This window comes from Eublepharis macularius, chromosome 2 (assembly GCF_028583425.1).
Source record: "Eublepharis macularius isolate TG4126 chromosome 2, MPM_Emac_v1.0, whole genome shotgun sequence".
Classification (NCBI taxonomy): Eukaryota; Metazoa; Chordata; class Lepidosauria; order Squamata; family Eublepharidae; genus Eublepharis; species Eublepharis macularius.
This window is the reverse complement of record NC_072791.1, coordinates 131,250,664-131,268,575: the sequence shown is the minus strand read 5'-3', so window position 1 is coordinate 131,268,575 and position 17,912 is coordinate 131,250,664. Positions and strand designations below refer to the sequence as shown.

General features: G+C 40.9%; 1 protein-coding gene across 1 annotated transcript in view; it reads right to left on the bottom strand.

Annotated features, from left to right (window-relative positions):
* PTPRJ (protein tyrosine phosphatase receptor type J) overlaps window positions 1-17,912 on the bottom strand; it is a 182,358-nt gene that overhangs the window by 39,064 nt on the left and 125,382 nt on the right. The window contains exons 5-9 of the mRNA XM_054972131.1: window positions 16,460-16,720; window positions 11,489-11,749; window positions 9,934-10,194; window positions 8,365-8,625; window positions 6,786-7,046 (exon numbers count right to left, since the gene is read on the bottom strand). Coding sequence (XP_054828106.1) covers window positions 6,786-7,046; window positions 8,365-8,625; window positions 9,934-10,194; window positions 11,489-11,749; window positions 16,460-16,720 — 1,305 coding nt within the window. The remainder of the gene's footprint in view (window positions 1-6,785; window positions 7,047-8,364; window positions 8,626-9,933; window positions 10,195-11,488; window positions 11,750-16,459; window positions 16,721-17,912) is intronic.

Here is a 17,912-nt window from a genome sequence, read left to right as displayed (position 1 = left end):
GGGTATCTCCTCCTCTCTGCACACACATGGCTATTTCCCACCCGACCCTGTGTGCCTAGAGGGGAGATGTTCCGCCCTTTCCCTCAGTTCTTCTGAGCTGTCGGAGTCCTAATTTATGCCAACTGACAGAGCTCTCAGCGGCACAGAAGAGACTTGTCGGACATCTAGGTTTTGTAGAGCCCTCCCTGATTCTGATGAGGGGACAGGAAAAATCAGTGGTAAGTTGATGATCTGGAATAGGTGGAATTTTAACACTATCTTGGGCAAAAACTCAAGGCTAGTGTGAAGCACTACCTTCTCTGCAAAGAACTGAGTGAATGGAGGACCTACTCTAAGTGCTGTCAGTTTCCCAACCCTTCTGGCGGATGTAACTGCCACCAGGAAATTCACCTTCCATGACAGGAGAACTATGGGGCAAGATGCCATTGGTTCAAATAAATCTGGCTAGTATCAGAGATAGGCTCCATTGTGGAAGTGGGGTGGGCCATGGGGGAAATGTATGGATGAGCCCTTGCTGTGATTCTACAGAGCAGTCTGTAGCTGTTTTATGAAGGAGGGATGGGGTGGCAGTTCAGAAAAATGTAACCTATGACCCCATCTAACAATGGCGATTACCCGAGTCATTGGTAAGGTCCTCCCACACTGGGTAAAATGAGCTCAGTCTTCCAAAATGGGAAGGAAATTGGCAGGTCGATCAGTCGGAATGACTTTGGGCTCTGTTGTGACGTTTTTGGTGTTTGCAACTGAGGTTGCTTCAATTGTGCTTGGAGAAAGACCTTGGCCAGAACTCTGTACTCCTCTGGGAGACATTGAAAGTAAGCTGACAGATGCTCTCACAGAAAAAGGTTGTACAATACCATGATCACTTGATAATTAGCGATCTGAAATTGAGAGTGACAGTGTACTGGTGTAGTCCCCCAGGGGCCAGAGTGCAGAGGCCAGTCATGACCTGGGAGCAAACAATAAACAAAGTCCAGTCCAAGGGTCAGTGTTCCAGAGAATCTACAAGTCAGGTTCAATCCAAGGGTCAGAGTTTCAGAGAAGCCAAGAGTCAAGTCCAGTCCAAGGGTCAGATTAGCCGACAATTGCTGTTCATTAGACTCAAGGTCAGCTGCAGCTGGGTCAGTGTGGGGTGAACTGCAGGCAGCTCTTCGTCTGATGACTCTTCACTGAGCACAGGGCAAGGCTGACTCATGAAAGACAGACAAGTTGACTTTCATATTAAGGACATCAATCTTCCATCCCTCCTTATAAGCTGGGGTTTACTGAGATCTGTGTCGGTACCGTGCCTGCACCTCTTTGGGCACCCGTGATGATGGGTGTAGGTAAAGAGGAAACCACAGTCCTGTTACTTTAATGTATACAGATGTTCCGTTTTCTTGGATGTGATGTCAATTGAAGCAGGTTTTTCCCATGTGCCCTTAGCTATATCCAACAAGTCTTCAACAGCAGGGAAGGCTATGGACGCAGGAATGTCTGAGTATAGAGCCTGGAGGACCTTGTTCTTTGGTTGAAATAGTGATATGTCTTCAAAGCTAAGATATCTAATTCTAGTGCTCTGGCCATTTGGGTCATCTGCTCATTGAAGAGACAGCAATCATCCTTGGGCGAGGAAGATGTCGGTTCTCCCACTAATTTCTCAGGTGAAGGAACCAAGACCAGTTCAGTATGGTCAGAGAGATGTCACCTCCTCTACTTCCAAATCCAAAAAGGTGGCTGTGGAAAGTTGGAACTGAGGAGATCAGAAGTGTTGGAACCAACAGCATAGTCGAAGCTGAGGATATGGTTGGAACTGAGAGCCTGGTTGGAATCGGAGGAGAGGCGGAGCCTGCAGATGCCATGAACTGTAGCAAGGTAAGCAATTGTTGCCACGAGACCATCTGGGTGATGGGTGGAGTTGTGCTAGATGGCTACAGAGGTGGAACAAAAGTCCTCGGCCCCCTTATAGGCCTTTAAAGCTTGAAACTTTTCACTGTGGCTGGCTTGCACCTGCGCAGTCCCATGTGGGACTGCACAAGTAGAGATGAAGATGAACATTTAATTCTGCCTTATCTCCTTGGACTCAAGGCTAACAATGCAGCAATCAGACTGCAAGGACATAAATTAATGATACACAAACTATAATGTAAAAGCAGTCAAAATTTCAAACACAGGAATAGAATGAGCAGCCACATCTGCTAAAACAATTTAATCTCACCAAGTGCTCTCTGGCATATAGCTGTCTTGCATGCTTTCCTAAATGTAGCCAGTGAAGGCACCTTCCTCAGCAATTCTTGGTAGGCCATTCCTTAAGGAGGAGGCGGCTTTCTGAATAATGTAAATGGTGCAGTACCACAGTGTTGTGGACCAGCGAAGCCCAGCAGAGCAGAGAGATGCAGAGGGCTCTTCTGAGGAAGAGGCAGTCAGTGAACTTGGTTCAGATCCATGGCCACTGGCAGAGGCTTTGTAGAAGGAGGCAGTATCTGAAGGCCTGACATAGATCTGCAGCCAGGACCCAGCATATTGGCTCCTCAGCTTCCCAGCCCTGGGTCAGCAACAGAGAGCCAGGCACAGGCCAGCTCTCCCTCCAGAGTCTTGGAATGCTGTCAGAGGAAGTCAGAAGGTGAAGTGCCCACCTAGCAGCACAATACCGGCCCAGCATCGACAGCGATGATGAGTGTTTGCAGGAGCACGACTGAGGCAGCTGGCAGCTGCATGATGCAGCACAGGTGGTTAAGCAGCATGAGGCTTAAAAGCAGCAGAAAAGGGAGTAGCTGTGTGGAAGGAATGTGTTGGCTACCTACTGCTTGTGGTCAGAACTGATCTCCTCATCTCTGACCTCGGCCTGTACCTGAGAAACCTGATTCTGTAATACTCCTTTGGGCTCGATGCCATGAGTATTACCTGACCCATGCCTGAACCTTGAACCTGTACATGGAAGAACTCGGAAGGCTCGAAACTACCTCTGTTTGCCTGCTGTGTTTCAGTAGCTGGGACCCACAGGCTGTGAATGGTCTTAAAAGGTAATAACCAGCTTTTTGAATTGGGTCCAGAAGCAAACAGTTAATGCAACATTTGGAGTTATGCTTTCCAAGTGTCTGATCCAGCGAAGAGCCTTCTTGCCACATTTTGTAACTATAGAAGTTTCTGACATGTCTTCAAAGGTGGTCCCATGTACAGCATGTTACAGTACTCCAATCTGGAGGTTATGGTTGTCAGGTTCTGACTATGTTTCTTGTGTGTTCAAACCAAAGAGACTCCATTTTAATCCTGTCAGTATTTTAAGTGCTTCTTAGAGAAGAGGAATGTTATGACTACAACCTTTCCAGCCTTGGGAAACTTTCACTTTCTCAGCCTCAAGCCATTTGTTTTGAGAACTGTGGGGGGAGGATGGGGCCTACAGGGGTATGCTATTCTGTACCTTAACCTTTGCCTGTCATTCGTAACAATACTCATGTACCAGCCAAGATATTGCATCTTGGATAGTGGACTATAAGGGTTGTTTATATTCAGTAAAGTCTTTTGAAACCGATGGACATGTCTAATTGCAAGAGATAGTCTGGATTGCAACTTTTAGTAAGCCACAGTCTGACAATGGTATGCATGGATCAATATAGCTAGGTCAGCAATTATGACCTAGAAGTAACTGAAAGAAGGTGCCTGTGGCAACATCTCCAACTTGTTTATCATAGAGTTGGAAGGGGCCATACAGACCGTCTAGTCCAACCTCCTGCCCAGTCTATAAACAAGGCTGGGGCCAGCCTTTCCTCAGAGGCCTGCTTTTAAACCCACAGAAACAAGTATTAAAAACCCCACATTAGCAAGCTGAAATAAAATCCAAATTAAATTCATCACATGCAAAACATTACAGCCTCCAACTGCTTCAAAAGAATAAATAAATTAACAGAGGGACGCTTCTGCAGCTAAATTTGTGGAAGTATAACCACAAGGAGATTTATCTGTCCCCTTGTATCATAATCTTTTGCCAGTGGGGTTCTTTTAGTTTGTTTCATTTTGCATTCCCTTATTGACACCCTCTTCCAGGAGTACCCCCAAGCTCTTAATTAATTCTAGGAAATTCTTGTACTCAGAACCACTCCAAAATTCAATTTAATCTTGACAAGCTTCACACATGGTATCACTTCAAGATCAAGATTTTTTAAAACAATCTCAATGCCACTCAACGCATCCAATGTTGTGGTGCCACCCACTGCTCTCTCAAAATTCCCTAAGTGCCCACAAGCTCAAAAAGTTTGGGGATACTTGCCATACAAAAAACATCAGAAAAAGATGAAGTTGATATCCATAAAAATTTAACAGCTACTTGCTTCAGTAAAATTCATAAAATACCACAAAGTTCCTATTGCAGTGACAGGAAAATAGGAAATTAATTAAGAAATTGGATACCTATGTGTTATTTTGATTGTGTATCAGGAAACAGCAAACTGAAGTACCAGCTGAATTCCATAAAGTCCACTTATTAAAAGTGAAAGACAAAAGAATGGCCTCAATTTAATCTTTGATTGTTAAGTATATATTTAAAGAAAATATATACAAAGAAATAGAAGAGAACGACAAGAGATCTGTTCCACAAGATCCACAAGATCAAAGGAAAATTCAAGCCACGGTTTGGGATGCTGAAAGATCAACACGGAAATACAGTACCTGATCAGGACAAAATAAAGGAAAGATTGAAATAATACACTGAAGAACTATACAGAAGAGATGGAAGGATGACAGATATTTTTGAAGAGGAGTCCTTTGATGAAGAACCAGAAATCTTGGAAAGTGAAGTAAAAGCTGCACTCAAAGCAATTGGGAGAAACAAAGCACCTGGAGTAGACGAAATACCAATAGAGCAATTTCAAGCTACAGAAATGGAGTCTATCAACATCTTAACAAGAATCTGTCAACAAATACGGAAAACAAAACAATGGCCTACAGACTGGAAACAGTCTACATTCTAATTCCAAAAAAGGAGAATGCCAAAGAGTGTAGCAATTATTGGACTACTGCATTAATTTCCCATGTAAGCAAAGTGATGCTCAAGATTCTACAGTAAAGATGCTTACCATTTATTGGACAAGAAATGCCAGATGTTCATGCTGGATTGAGGAAAGGAAGAGGCACTAGAGATCACATTGCAAATTTACGATGGCTAATGGAATGCATCAGGGAATTTCAGAAAAAAATCAGCATGTGTCTCACAGATTACAGCAAAGTTTTTGATTGTGTGGATCATGAAAAGCTATGGACAGTGTTAAAAGAAATGGGGGTGCCACAACATCTGAATATTTTGACGTGCAACCTGTACTCTGGACAAGAGGCTACTGTCAGGACAGAATATGGGGAAACAGAATGGTTTCCAATTGGCAAAGGTGTCAGACAAGGATGCATATTATCTCTTTACCTGTTCAACCTCTATGCAGAACATATCATAGGAAAGCTGGATTAGATCTAGAAGAAGCCGGAGTAAAAATTGTTGGAAGGAAAATGAACAATTTGAGATATGCAGATGATGCCATATTACTGGCAGAAAACAGCGAAGACTTGAAACAACTACTGCTGAAGGTTAAAGGAAAAAGCGCCAAAGAAGGATTACATCTGAATATCAAGAAGACAAAAGTCATGACTACTGAGGAGTAACACAATTTTAAAGCTGGCAATGAGGAAATTGAATTTGTCCAAGATTTTCTATCCCTTGGCTCAATCATCAACCAAAAGGGAAACTGCAACGAGGAAATCAGAAGGCAATTGAGCCTTGGAAGAGCAGCTGTGAGGGAGCTAGAGAAGATCCCTAAAGATAAAGATGTCTCTCTGGGAAACAAGATCAAGATAATCCAAACAATCGTATTCCCCATTACACTGTATGGATGTGAAAGTTGGGCAGTGAAGAAAGCTGACAGGAAGAAAATTGATTCATTTAAAATGTGGTGCTGGAGGAGAGTTTTGCGGATCCCATGGATGACCAAAAAGACAAATAAGTGGGTACTAGATCAAATCACGCTTGAATTCTCCCTAGAAGCTAAAATGGTAAGATTAAGGCTATCGTACTTTGGTTATATCATGAGAAGACAAGATTCTCTGGAAAAGTCGATAATGCTAGGAAAAGTGGAAGGCAGTAGGAAAAGAGGAAGACCTAAAACGAGATGGTTTGACTCAATAAAAGAAGCGATGTCCTCCAGTTTGCAAGATATGAGCAAGTATTTTAATTATGAGATGTTTTGGAGGTTTTTCCATCATAGGGTTGGTTTTGTTAGGAAGGTCTTTGTTAATCAAGTTACTCTTTACTTGAGTACATACCACAAGTGTATACTATTGACATACACAGAACTGAGTAAGGTAGGAAAGTAAATGGGGAATACTGTGACACTGAGAGATCTCTGTCTTTTGGTGCTATACCTCTGTAGATGCCAGTCAGAGCTGCTGGCAAAACGTCAGGAACTACAATGCCAAGACCACGGCTATACAGCCCGGAAAATCCACAACAATCATCGTTCTCTGGCCATGAAAGCCTTCGACAATATATTAAATGGGGAATAATTCAGGGAACACAGAAAGTCATGGAGCAGCTACAGAAAGTGATTCAGCAGAGAAGCACAAAGAAACAGACACAGTTCAGTAGAGACAAACAAGTCAGCAGTTACAACTTACAAGCAGATTCGTTTAATTAAAATTTTTCCATATTAAACCTAGCCTGACTCTCAGTTAATTACCAACCAGACTGAAAAGAAGTTTATCAAAAGTACCATTTTGACACACAATAAACAGTGACTGGAAATCACTATATGTTTTAATTTACTTACTTGTATAGGTGGATCTATTTTTCTGATCTCCTTCAATTCCAGCAACTTGTGGAAATATTGTGAATGTGTACAATGTACCAGGTTCTAAGTTCATAATAACTGCAGAGGTGACATTCGAGTTTTCCGTCCTATTGGTGCCATTTCCAACAACTTCTATTCTGTAGCTGTAATCAGCAGCATTTCGATCTGTGCTGTTCCACATTACATTTACTGATGTGGTAGTGATGCTGCTAAAACGAATGTCAGTGACTGCATTGGGCACTGTTTAAACAAAAAAAGAAGAGGTGAGGATTTATATAAAAGTTAATTTTAAAACACCATTGAATGAATTCAGCATTGTTTTCTTAGATAATGTTGCCCCCAAAATATGATTGGGTTTGCATATTTATCGGAACTGAAGTAACACTAAAGATACAGTAGGTATCCATGAGCAGCCCATACAACACTACATACGCCCAGGAACCTCTGCTGGGTGGAGGCTAAGCCAGGGGAAAGGGTCATTCCTGCAATGCATATGTTACAGTCAAAGGACCAGTGGTTTACAGTGGTCTACTTTGGCATAGAGATTCCTCATCTTAAATGTGGGGTTCATTCACAGGAATTCAGGCTGAAATCTCAGAACCACCAGCCACCAAACTCCCTTGATAGCTATTCAGACATGCGATAAACTAGCAATAACAGCTCAATGAGAGTTTATGTTTAGAGTACAGTAAAAAGAAATCAACACAAACATTATTTTTTGTATGGTCCAACTGACCATCTCTACAAAGTTTTATGATTCTGATGATACATATTAGGAGATCCCATATGGTATAATCCCTAAAAGTGTGTGGAAACATTTCCATTAGCACTGCTACTCAGAGTGACACCGTAGGTCCTGTCTGATGCTCTGCCTGTCTGCTCTGTCTCATCCCTTGACTCAAAGAATTTGTGATGCTAGCTACTGGCAGGCCTATTTTGGCAACGGACCAGAGTTGTCAAAAACATTCATTTCCTTGTTTTCTCCTGTTCTGTTAATCATAATTTCCCTATAGCTGGCATTTAATAATAAGATACAGGTGAAATTTTCATCTGTGCACAAAGTGCTCCCTCCCATGTTTCCAAATTCCCTTCACACTGCAAACTATGCTGCCTCCATCTGGGGACATCCACCATGGCCTCCGACTGAACATATGATCTGCAGTGAGAACAGGGAATCCAGAGAGTACCAGCAATGTCATTTGAGGAATAATATATTTTTTCTTGAATGTATGAGAATACAGAGGTGGAAAGGAAATAAGCATAAGGGACAGCTTGTGTTGCAAGTATATATTAGGCCCAGAAGAATGATGTCTGAGACTCTGAAGGAACAATGCAATGCAGGCAACCTGAATCCAAGGCAAAGAATATGCACCTTTTTTAAAAAGCAGAACTTGCATTCATTGAAAATCCCTACATAGGCCCATAGCTTTGAACATGTACAAGTGCTTTTGTTAGTCAGGTCTCTCTTAATCATGTTATCTTTTGCTTGTGTATATATTGTGAGTATATAAAATGTACCTCTGTGATATGTGATCTTAGCATGTTATAATTTACTTACTTGTATATGTGGAAGCATTCCTGGAATCTCCTTCAATTCCAGCAACTTGTGGAAATATTGTGAATGTGTACAATGTACCAGGTTCTAAGTTCATAATAACTGCAGAGGTGACATTCGAGTTTTCCGTCCTATTGGTGCCATTTCCAACAACTTCTATTCTGTAGCTGTAATCAGCAGCAGTTCGATCTGTGCTGTTCCACACTACATTTACTGATGTGGTAGTGATGCTGCTAAAACGAATGTCAGTGACTGCATTGGGCACTGTTTCAAAAAAAGAAGAGGTGGGGATTTGTATAAAAGTTAATTTAAAAACATCACTGAAATACATTAGTATTGTTTTCTTAGATAATGCCAAAAACAGCTCCACAGACATTCTAACTTCATTTGTGGTTCTTCTCAGAGCATAGACATTTTCATTATTTTAAAAATTGAAAAAAATAGGTGTTTTGTCCTCTGAATTTAAGAATCATTTATTTCTTCACCTTATAAAACATAAACAAAAAAATATATCTTGAAAATTCAGCCATAGGTTAATGGAATTTTGGATCCTAAAAGCTACTGAGAAGACCTTTTCTAGGATGTAGAAATATGTTTCATGATAAAAACACTACTTTAAAAAAATAATTTGGTTTGTACATTTATTGAAACTGAAGTAACAGTTAGGAGAGACATCTAGGAGCAGCCCATACAACAGTGCAGACATCCACTCTGCTGGGTGGAGCTAAGTCAGGGGAAAGGATCATTCCTGCAATGTATATGTTGCAGTCAAGGAATACGTGATTTACAGTGGTCTACTTTACCATAAGGTTGACTGATCTTAAATGTGGGGTTCTTTCACAGGGATTCAGGCTGAAATCACAGGACCATCAGCTACCAAACCCACTTGATAGCAATTCAGACATGCAATAAACTAGCAATAACACCTCAATGAGGGGTTATTTTTAGCACTCAGTTAAAAAAACCACATCATTTGTTTAACTGTAAAATTGACTATCTTCATAAAGTCTTATGATTCTGACAATACATACTAGGAGATCCCATGTGGTACAATCCCTAGAGGTGTGTTGAAACATTTCCGTGAGCACTGCTACTCAAGTCCTGCCTGATGACATTGCTGTCTCACCCCTCGACTCAAAGAATTTGGGATGCCAGCTATTGGCAGACCTATTTTGCCAATGGACCAGTGATGTCAAAAACAAACACTTCTTCATTTTCTCTGGCTGCATTCATCAGAATTTCTCTACAGCTGGCATTTAATAATTAGATGCAGGTAAAGATTTCATCTGTGCTCAAGTGCTCCCTCCCACTCTTCCAAATACCCTTCACACTGTAAATTGTACTTTCTTCATGTGGGGTTGTCCACTGTGCTCTCCAATGAAACATATGATCTGTGATTAGAATGGGGAATCCAGAGACAACCAGGAATGTCATTTTAGAAATAATATATTTTTCCCGAATTCATGAATATGCCAGGGAGGAATGGAATCAAGCAAGAGAAGCAGCCTGTGTGGCAAGTTCTGAAAATGTACCACTGTCATGCAAAATCTTTGCGAGTCATAATTGACTTACCTGTATAGGTGGAAGTATTTCTGGGATCGCCTTCAATTCTAGCAACTTGTGGAAATATTGTGAATGTGAACAATGTACCAGGTTCTAAGTTCATAATAACTGCAGAGGTGACATCCAAGATTTCCGTCCTATTGGTGCCGTTTCCAACAACTTCTATTCTGTAGCTGTAATCAGCAGCATTCCGATCACTGTTGTTCCACTTTAAATCTACTGATGTGGTAGTGATGCTGCTAAAATGAATTCCAGTGACTGCACTGGGCACTGTTTCAAAAAAGAAAAGGTAGGGGTTTGTATAAAAATTAATTTAAAAAATACAGCAGAATGAATTCAGCATTCTTTGCTTTGATAATACTGCCAAAAATATAATTAAGTTTGTATGGTTATTGCAACTGAAGTAATACTAAAGAGTAGTATTCAGGAGCAGCCCATACAACAGTGCATCCATCTGGGAACCTCTGCTGGGTGGAGCTAAATCAGGGGAAACAGCCATTCATGCAATGCATACGTTGCTGTCAAGGGACAGGTGATTTATAGTGGTTTACTTTGGCACAGGGCTGCCTGGTCTTAAATGTGAGGTTTATTCACAGGGGTTCAGGCTGAAATCACAGAACCATCAGCTACCAAACCTACTTGATAGCAATTCAGACATGCAATAAACTAGCAATAACACCTCAATGAAGGTTTATGTTTAGTGTATATTAAAAAATAGAAATATAAAAATTAATTTTTTGTGGTGAAACTGATCCATCTCCACAAACTCTTAGGATTCTGACAATACACATCATGAGATCCCATATGGTACAATTTCTAGAGGTGTGTGGAAACATTTCAATGATCAAAACTACTGCAAGTAACAACTTAGTTCCTGACCAGTGACATTGCTCTGTCTCATTCCTCAACTCTAAGAATTTGGGATGCTATGTACAGACAGACCTATTTTAGTATTGAACTAGTAGTAGTAGAGAGTGCCCTCAAGTCATAGTTGACTTATGGCAACCCCTGGTGGGGTTTTCATGGCAAAGAGACTAACAGAGATGGTTTGCCATTGCCTGCCTCTGTAACCCAGGTCTTTGTTGGTGGTCTCCCATCCAATTACTAACCAAGGCCAACCCTGCTTAGCTTCTGAGATCTGATGAGATCAGTTTCACCTGGGCTATCCAGGTCAGGGCTAGCACTGAATTCGTGATGTCAAAAAAACCCCACTTTCTTGTTTTCTCCTGCTTTGTTCATCAGGATTTCCCTATAGCTAGTGTTTAATAATACGGTGCAGGTGGAGTGTTCATCTGTGCAATGTTGCCACCAATGCTTCCAAATCCCCTTTCCACTGCAAACTGTCCTGCCTTTATAGGGCTGTTCACCGTGGCCTCCAATGGAACACATGACCAGCAGTCAGAACTAGGAATCTAGAGAATATCAGCAATTTCATTTTAGAAATTATATACTTTTCTTAAATTCATGAGAATGCAGGGGTGGAATAGAACAAACACGAGGAACAGCCTGTGTTGCTAGTTTGGAAAATGTGATACAGAATCTTCATGAGTAGTAATCTACTTACTTGTATAGGTGGAAGTATTTCTGGGATCTCCTTCAATTTCAGCAACTTGTGGAAATATTGTGAATGTGTACAATGTACCAGGTTCTAAGTTCATAATAACTGCAGAGGTGACATTCGAGTTTTCCGTCCTATTGGTGCCATTTCCAACAACTTCTATTCTGTAGCTGTAATCAGCAGCATTTCGATCTGTGCTGTTCCACACTACATTTACTGATGTGGTAGTGATGCTGCTAAAACGAATGTCAGTGACTGCATTGGGCACTGTTTCAAAAAAAGAAGAGGTCGGGATTTATATAAAAGTTCATTCTAAAACTCCACTGAATGAATTCAGCATTGTTTTCGTAGATAATGCTGCCCCCAAAATATGATTGGGTTGCATATTTATCGGAACTGAAGTAACACTAAAGATACAGTAGGTATCCATAAGCAGCTCATACCACGCTGCATACGCTATTTTTCACATAATGCTGTGAAAAATGGCTTGACAAAGATCCACAGGCACTGTAACTTCATTTGTAAAGATTCTTCTCAGAGCATAGACATTTTTATTCTTAAAATAAAACATGGAAAAGAGGTGTTTTGTCCTCTGAATTCAAGAATCATTTATTTCATCATCTTATACAACATAACCAAAGAAATTACATCTTGAAAATTCAGCCATAGATTTATGCAACTTGCAGTTTTGGAACTTAAAAACTACAGAGAAAACATTTTCTAGGACATGGAAATACGTTTCACGATGAAAACACTGGTTTAAAAATATAATGGGGTTTTTATGGTTATCTGACGTAACCTTAAGGAGAGACATCCAGAAGCAGCCCATACAACAGTGCATACATCAAGAAACCTCTGCTGGGTGGAGGCTACGCCAGGGGAAAGGGTCATTCCTGCAATGCTTATGTTGTTGTCAAGGGACAGGTGGTTTATAGTCATCTACTTCTGCACAGGGTTGCTTCATCTTAAATGTGGGGTTCATTCACAGGGATTCAGGCTGAAACCTGAGGACCATCAGCAAACCTGAGGACCATCTTGATTGCAATAAACTAGCAAAGCTTTGAACCATGTGGATCATGAGAGTGCGAAAAGAAATTAGGGTGTCACAATCTGATTGTTCTGATGCACAGCCTGTGCTCTGGAAAAGAGGCTACCGTCAGGACAGAATATGGGGAAACAAGACTGGCAAAGGTTTCAGACAAGGCAATTGGCAAAGGTTTCCAACTGGCAAAGGTTTCAGACAAGGAGGCATACTATCTCCCTATCAGTTCAACCTCTATGCAGAGTATATCACAAGGACAACTGGTTTAGATCTAGAAGAAGCTGAAGTAAAAATTGGTGGAAGGAAAAATAACAATTTGAGATATGCAGGTGGACACCACGTTACTTGGCAGACAATGAGAAAATTGAAATTGTTCAAGATTTTCTGTTCCTTGGCTAAATCATCAACCAAAAGGAAGACTACATTGAAGAAATCAGAAAAAAATTGAGACTTGGAAGAGCAGCTGTGGGAGAGCTAGAAAAGATTGTTAAAGAAAAAGATGTCTCTGAGAACCAAGACGAAAATAATCCAAACCATGGTATTCCTCATTACTATGTATGGATGTGAAAATTGGACAGTGAAGAAAGCTGACAGGAATAAAATTGATTCATTTGAAATGTGGTGCTAGAGGAGAGTTTTGCGAATGGCATGGATGTCCAAAAATACAAATAAGTGGGTAGTAGATCAAATTAAGCCTGAATTCCCCCTTGAAGTTAAAATGACAAAACTGAGGCTATCATACTTTGTAACATCATGAGAAGACAAGATTCTCTGGAAAAATCAATAGTCCTAGGAAAAGTGGAAGGCAGTAGGAAATAAGGAAGATCTAAAATGAGATGTCTTTGACTCAATAAAAGAAGTGATGTCCTCCAGTTTACAGGATCTGAGCAAGTCTGTTACTGATAGGACGTTTTAGAGATCTTTCATTCATAGGGTTGCCATGGGTCAGAGGCAACTTGATTACACATAACAGTTCAAAGGGGGGTTATTTTTAGCAGACAGTAAAAAGAACAAGTTAGTGTTATTATTATCTCCACAACGCAGCTGGGGAGCTGGGGCTGAGAAGATCATGCCAAACTATTATGGCAGGAGTTAGGCCTGGCAGTTCAGGAAAAGAGGGAGGCTCGGTTCTGGGAACTAGTGTCCTTTGGAATAGGTAGACACCCTCTCCTAGTTGGATGCCCAAATTTCAGTGAAAGGGTCTCCTCAATTCTCTAGAATGAGGTACCCAAGCAGATACCTCCCCCTGATCTCTCTACCCTGCCACAATGGTCCCCGGTTACTGAGACTGAGATCAGAGGTCTTATTTCCTCACTTGCCTCTGGCAAGTCCCCCTAGATGTTTAAGTCCTTCCCTGATTGGTGGGCTCCCATCTTAGCTAAGTTATTCACCCAGGTAAATTCAACAGGGGTCTTCCCCTCAGGGTGGAAACTGAGTATAGTAGTTCCAGTGTTTAAAAGGGGGAGCAAAGCAGATCCCCAGAATTACCATCCAATAAGGTTGCTGGACATAGCTGCCAAATTGTATAGCAAATATCTTCTATGTAAGCTGGAGGATTGGGAAGCCTCCAACCAAGTCATCTATCCTCAGCAAGCTGGCTTCTGCAAAGGGCATTGTACCATTGACCATTGTCAAACCCTCTACCAACTAGCGTCCCGAAGTATCAAGGGCCCTACTAAATCTCTGTATACAGCCTTTGTGGACTTAACAGCTGCTTTTGACTCCATTGACAGAGAATGCCTCTGGATGAAGCTAGCTGCTTCAAACATAGATAGGCGGCTATTGTTTCTTCTGCATGAATTCCACTCCAACATCTTTGCAAAAATCAGAGTGGGCACCTCAGGCTCTTTAACAGATGCAATACCAATTCTGAAAGGTGTAAAGCAAGGATGTGTCCTGGCCCCTTTGCTTTTTAACCTATATTTAAATGAAATTATCCCGACGTTATCCAGCCCTGAGTTTGCCCTCCCCTCTTTAGGATCTCAGAAAATATCAGTTCTTTTATATGCTGATGATATGGTCCTGGTCTTTCTTACCTGTGTTGGCCTTAAAAGGCTTTTACATAAACTTGATGACTTTTACAAAGAAGAGGCCTTAAACATCAATTACACCAAGACAAAAGTCTTGGTTTTTAGGAAAAGACCTCATAGATACAAGTGGACCATAGATGGAACCACCATAGAACAGTACAGCACCTTTAAATACCTGGGGATTACCTTTAGCGAAACTCTGTCTTGGAGGGCGCATTTGGCAATAACGAAATCTACAGTTCTTAGATCAATTGGCACCATTCTGCAATTTTACTATTCAAAAGGAGGTTTTCTAATAGACCCAGCACTGAAAATATATTTGAGCAAGGCTATTCCTCAACTCCTTTATGGTGTAGAGGTCTGGGGTTGGAAAGATTGTTTAATCACAGCTTTGGAATCTATCCAAAACCATTTCTTAAGGAGAATTCTAGCTTTATCAAAAGGTACTTCAGCAGCTCTTATATGAGCAGAACTTGGCCTGCCCTCAGTTAGAGCCCGTGTACATCTAACCCTGCTCAGATTCTGGAGGACAGGGCTTAACGATAATACCAACCTATTGCACAGGTTACGTTATGAAATTATGCGTAAAATCGAGGCTGTACAACTAGCCAGCTATAATAATATCCTTCAATGTTACTCCATCTGTGACAACTCCCAGGGCGTTCCGGTTGCTGGCCTTAACATTCGGAAATGGGGGTTCCACTGTGACGCCGTAATGGATAGGTAGGCAATCTTCTATTCTAAATTCTCCCCATGGTTTAAACTTTTCAAAAAGGATCATGTTAGAGTGCCCTATTTGGTCAACATCCTCCCTCACAACCTCAGAACAGCCTTTACCTCAATTCGATTCCAAACGATGCCCACAGCACTGCTAGCTGGGTGTTATGCCAAAACACCTCAAGCCCTCTGCTACTGTATTTGTGGTGCTCACGTCGTGGAGGATTTACCGCATTACCTACTATCCTGCCCACTCTATGCAGAGCCAAGAAATAAATTCCTAGAAGAGTTTTTAATTGGTTTAAACTCCTTTTCCGACTCTGAGAAGTTGTTTTTTCTCTTGTCTGACACTGCTGCATTTGTTTCTTACAGAGTCTCTCTGTTCGCCTTAGCAGCCAAGAAAATTCGGGCTAGAGCTGTTTCCAGAGGTAGCAATGGTTTTAACTGACTGGTATTTTCTGCCTAGATCATTTTAATCTTTTAATATCTGTACATATGTTTATATGTTAGAGTGTTTTATGTGTTCTACGTGTGGATTGTAACGGCTTTTGGCCACAAACAATAAACCTACCTACCTACCAGTAAAAAGAAACCAACATAAACATCTTTTGTATGGTTAAATTGACTGTCCCTACAAACTCTTATGAATTCTGAATATACACACGAAGAGATCCCTTATGATGCAATTCCTAGAGGTCTATGGAAACATTAGCACTGCTACTCAGAATGACACCTTAAGTCCTGCCCAATAACATTGCTCTGCCTTACCCCTCGTCTGTCTCTAAGAATTTGGGATGCTAGCTACCGGCAGACTTATTTTGGCACTGAACCAGTGATGTCAACAACAAGCACTTTTTCATTTTCTCTTGCAGCGTTCATCAGTATTTCCCTATAGCTGGCATTTAATAATAAGATAACAGGTGAAGTTTTCATCTGTGCACAACAGCTTCCACCCACACTTCCAAATCCCCTTCCCACTGCAAACTGTGCTGCCTCCAATGGACCACATGACCTTCAGTCATCATGAAGAACCCAGAGAGTACCTGCAATATCATTTTAGAAAATGTATTTTTCCTGAATTCATGAGAATGCCAAGTTGGAATGGAATCAAGTAAGAACAGCCTGAGTGGCAAGTTTGGAAACTCTACTACTGTGATATGAAATCTTTGTGAGTCATAATATACTTACTTGTATATGTGGAAGCATTCCTGGGATCTCCTTTAATTCCAGCAACTTGTGGAAATATTGTGAATGTGTACAATGTACCAGGTTCTAAGTTCATAATAACTGCAGAGGTGACATTCGAGTTTTCCGTCCTATTGGTGCCATTTCCAACAACTTCTATTCTGTAGCTGTAATCAGCAGCATTTCGATCTGTGCTGTTCCACACTACATTTACTGATGTGGTAGTGATGCTGCTAAAACGAATGTCAGTGACTGCATTGGGCACTGTTTCAAGAAAAGAAGAGGTGAGGATTTATATAAAAGTTAATTTAAAAACATCACTTGAAAGACAGGATTGTTTTCGTAGATAATGCTGTCAAAAAATAGCTTGACACGTATACAAAGTCATTGTAAGTTCATTTGTGAAAATTCTTAATAACAACAACATTTGATTTATATACCACCTTTCAGGATGACTTAATACCCACTCAGAGCGGTTTACAAAGTATATTATTATCCCCATAACAACAATGACCCTGTGAGGTGGGTGGGGCTGAGAGAGCTCCTAGAAGCTGTGACTGACCCAAGGTCACCCAGCTGGCTTCAAGTGGAGGAGTGGGGAATCAAACCCAGTTCTCCAGATTAGAATCCTGCGCTCTTAACCACTACACCAAACTGCCTCTTCTCAGAGCACAGACATTTTCATTCTTAAAATAAAAATCAAAAAGGAGTTTCCTCCTCTGAATTCAAGAATCTATTATTTCTTCACCTTATATATCATAACCACAGAAAATACATTTTGAAAATTCAGCCACAGATTCCAGTAAATTATATTTTGGAACCTAAAAGCTACTGAGAAAATTTTTTTCTATGACATGGAAAAACAATGTTTCATGACATAAACCTTGGTTTAAAATTATAATTCAGTTTGTATAGTTATCTGAAGTAGCACTAAAGAGAGGCATCCAGGGGCAGCCCATACAACAGTGCATACTGTTGCTGGGTAGAGGCTAAGTCAGGGAAAGGGTCATTCCTGCAATGTATAAGCTGTAGTCAAGGGACAGGTGGTTTATAGTGGTCTACTTTGGCATAGGGTTTCCTCATCTTAAATGTAAGGTTCATTTACAGGGATTCAAGCTGAAATATCAGGACTATCAGCTACCAAACCCCCTTGATAGCAATTCAGACATGCAGTAAACTAGTAATAACAGCTCAATGAGAGTTTGTTTAAAGTACAGTAAAAAGAAACCAACATAAACATTATTTTTTGTATGGTCCAATTGACCATCTCTACCAAGCCTTATGATTCTGATGATACATATTAGGAGATCCCATATGGTACAATCCCTAGAAGTGTGTGGAAACATTTCTATTAACACTGCTACTCAGAGTAACACCTTAGGTCCTGCCTGGTGACATTCCTCTGCCTTACCTCTCTTCTCTCTCTAAGAACTTGAGATGCCAGCTACTGGCAGAC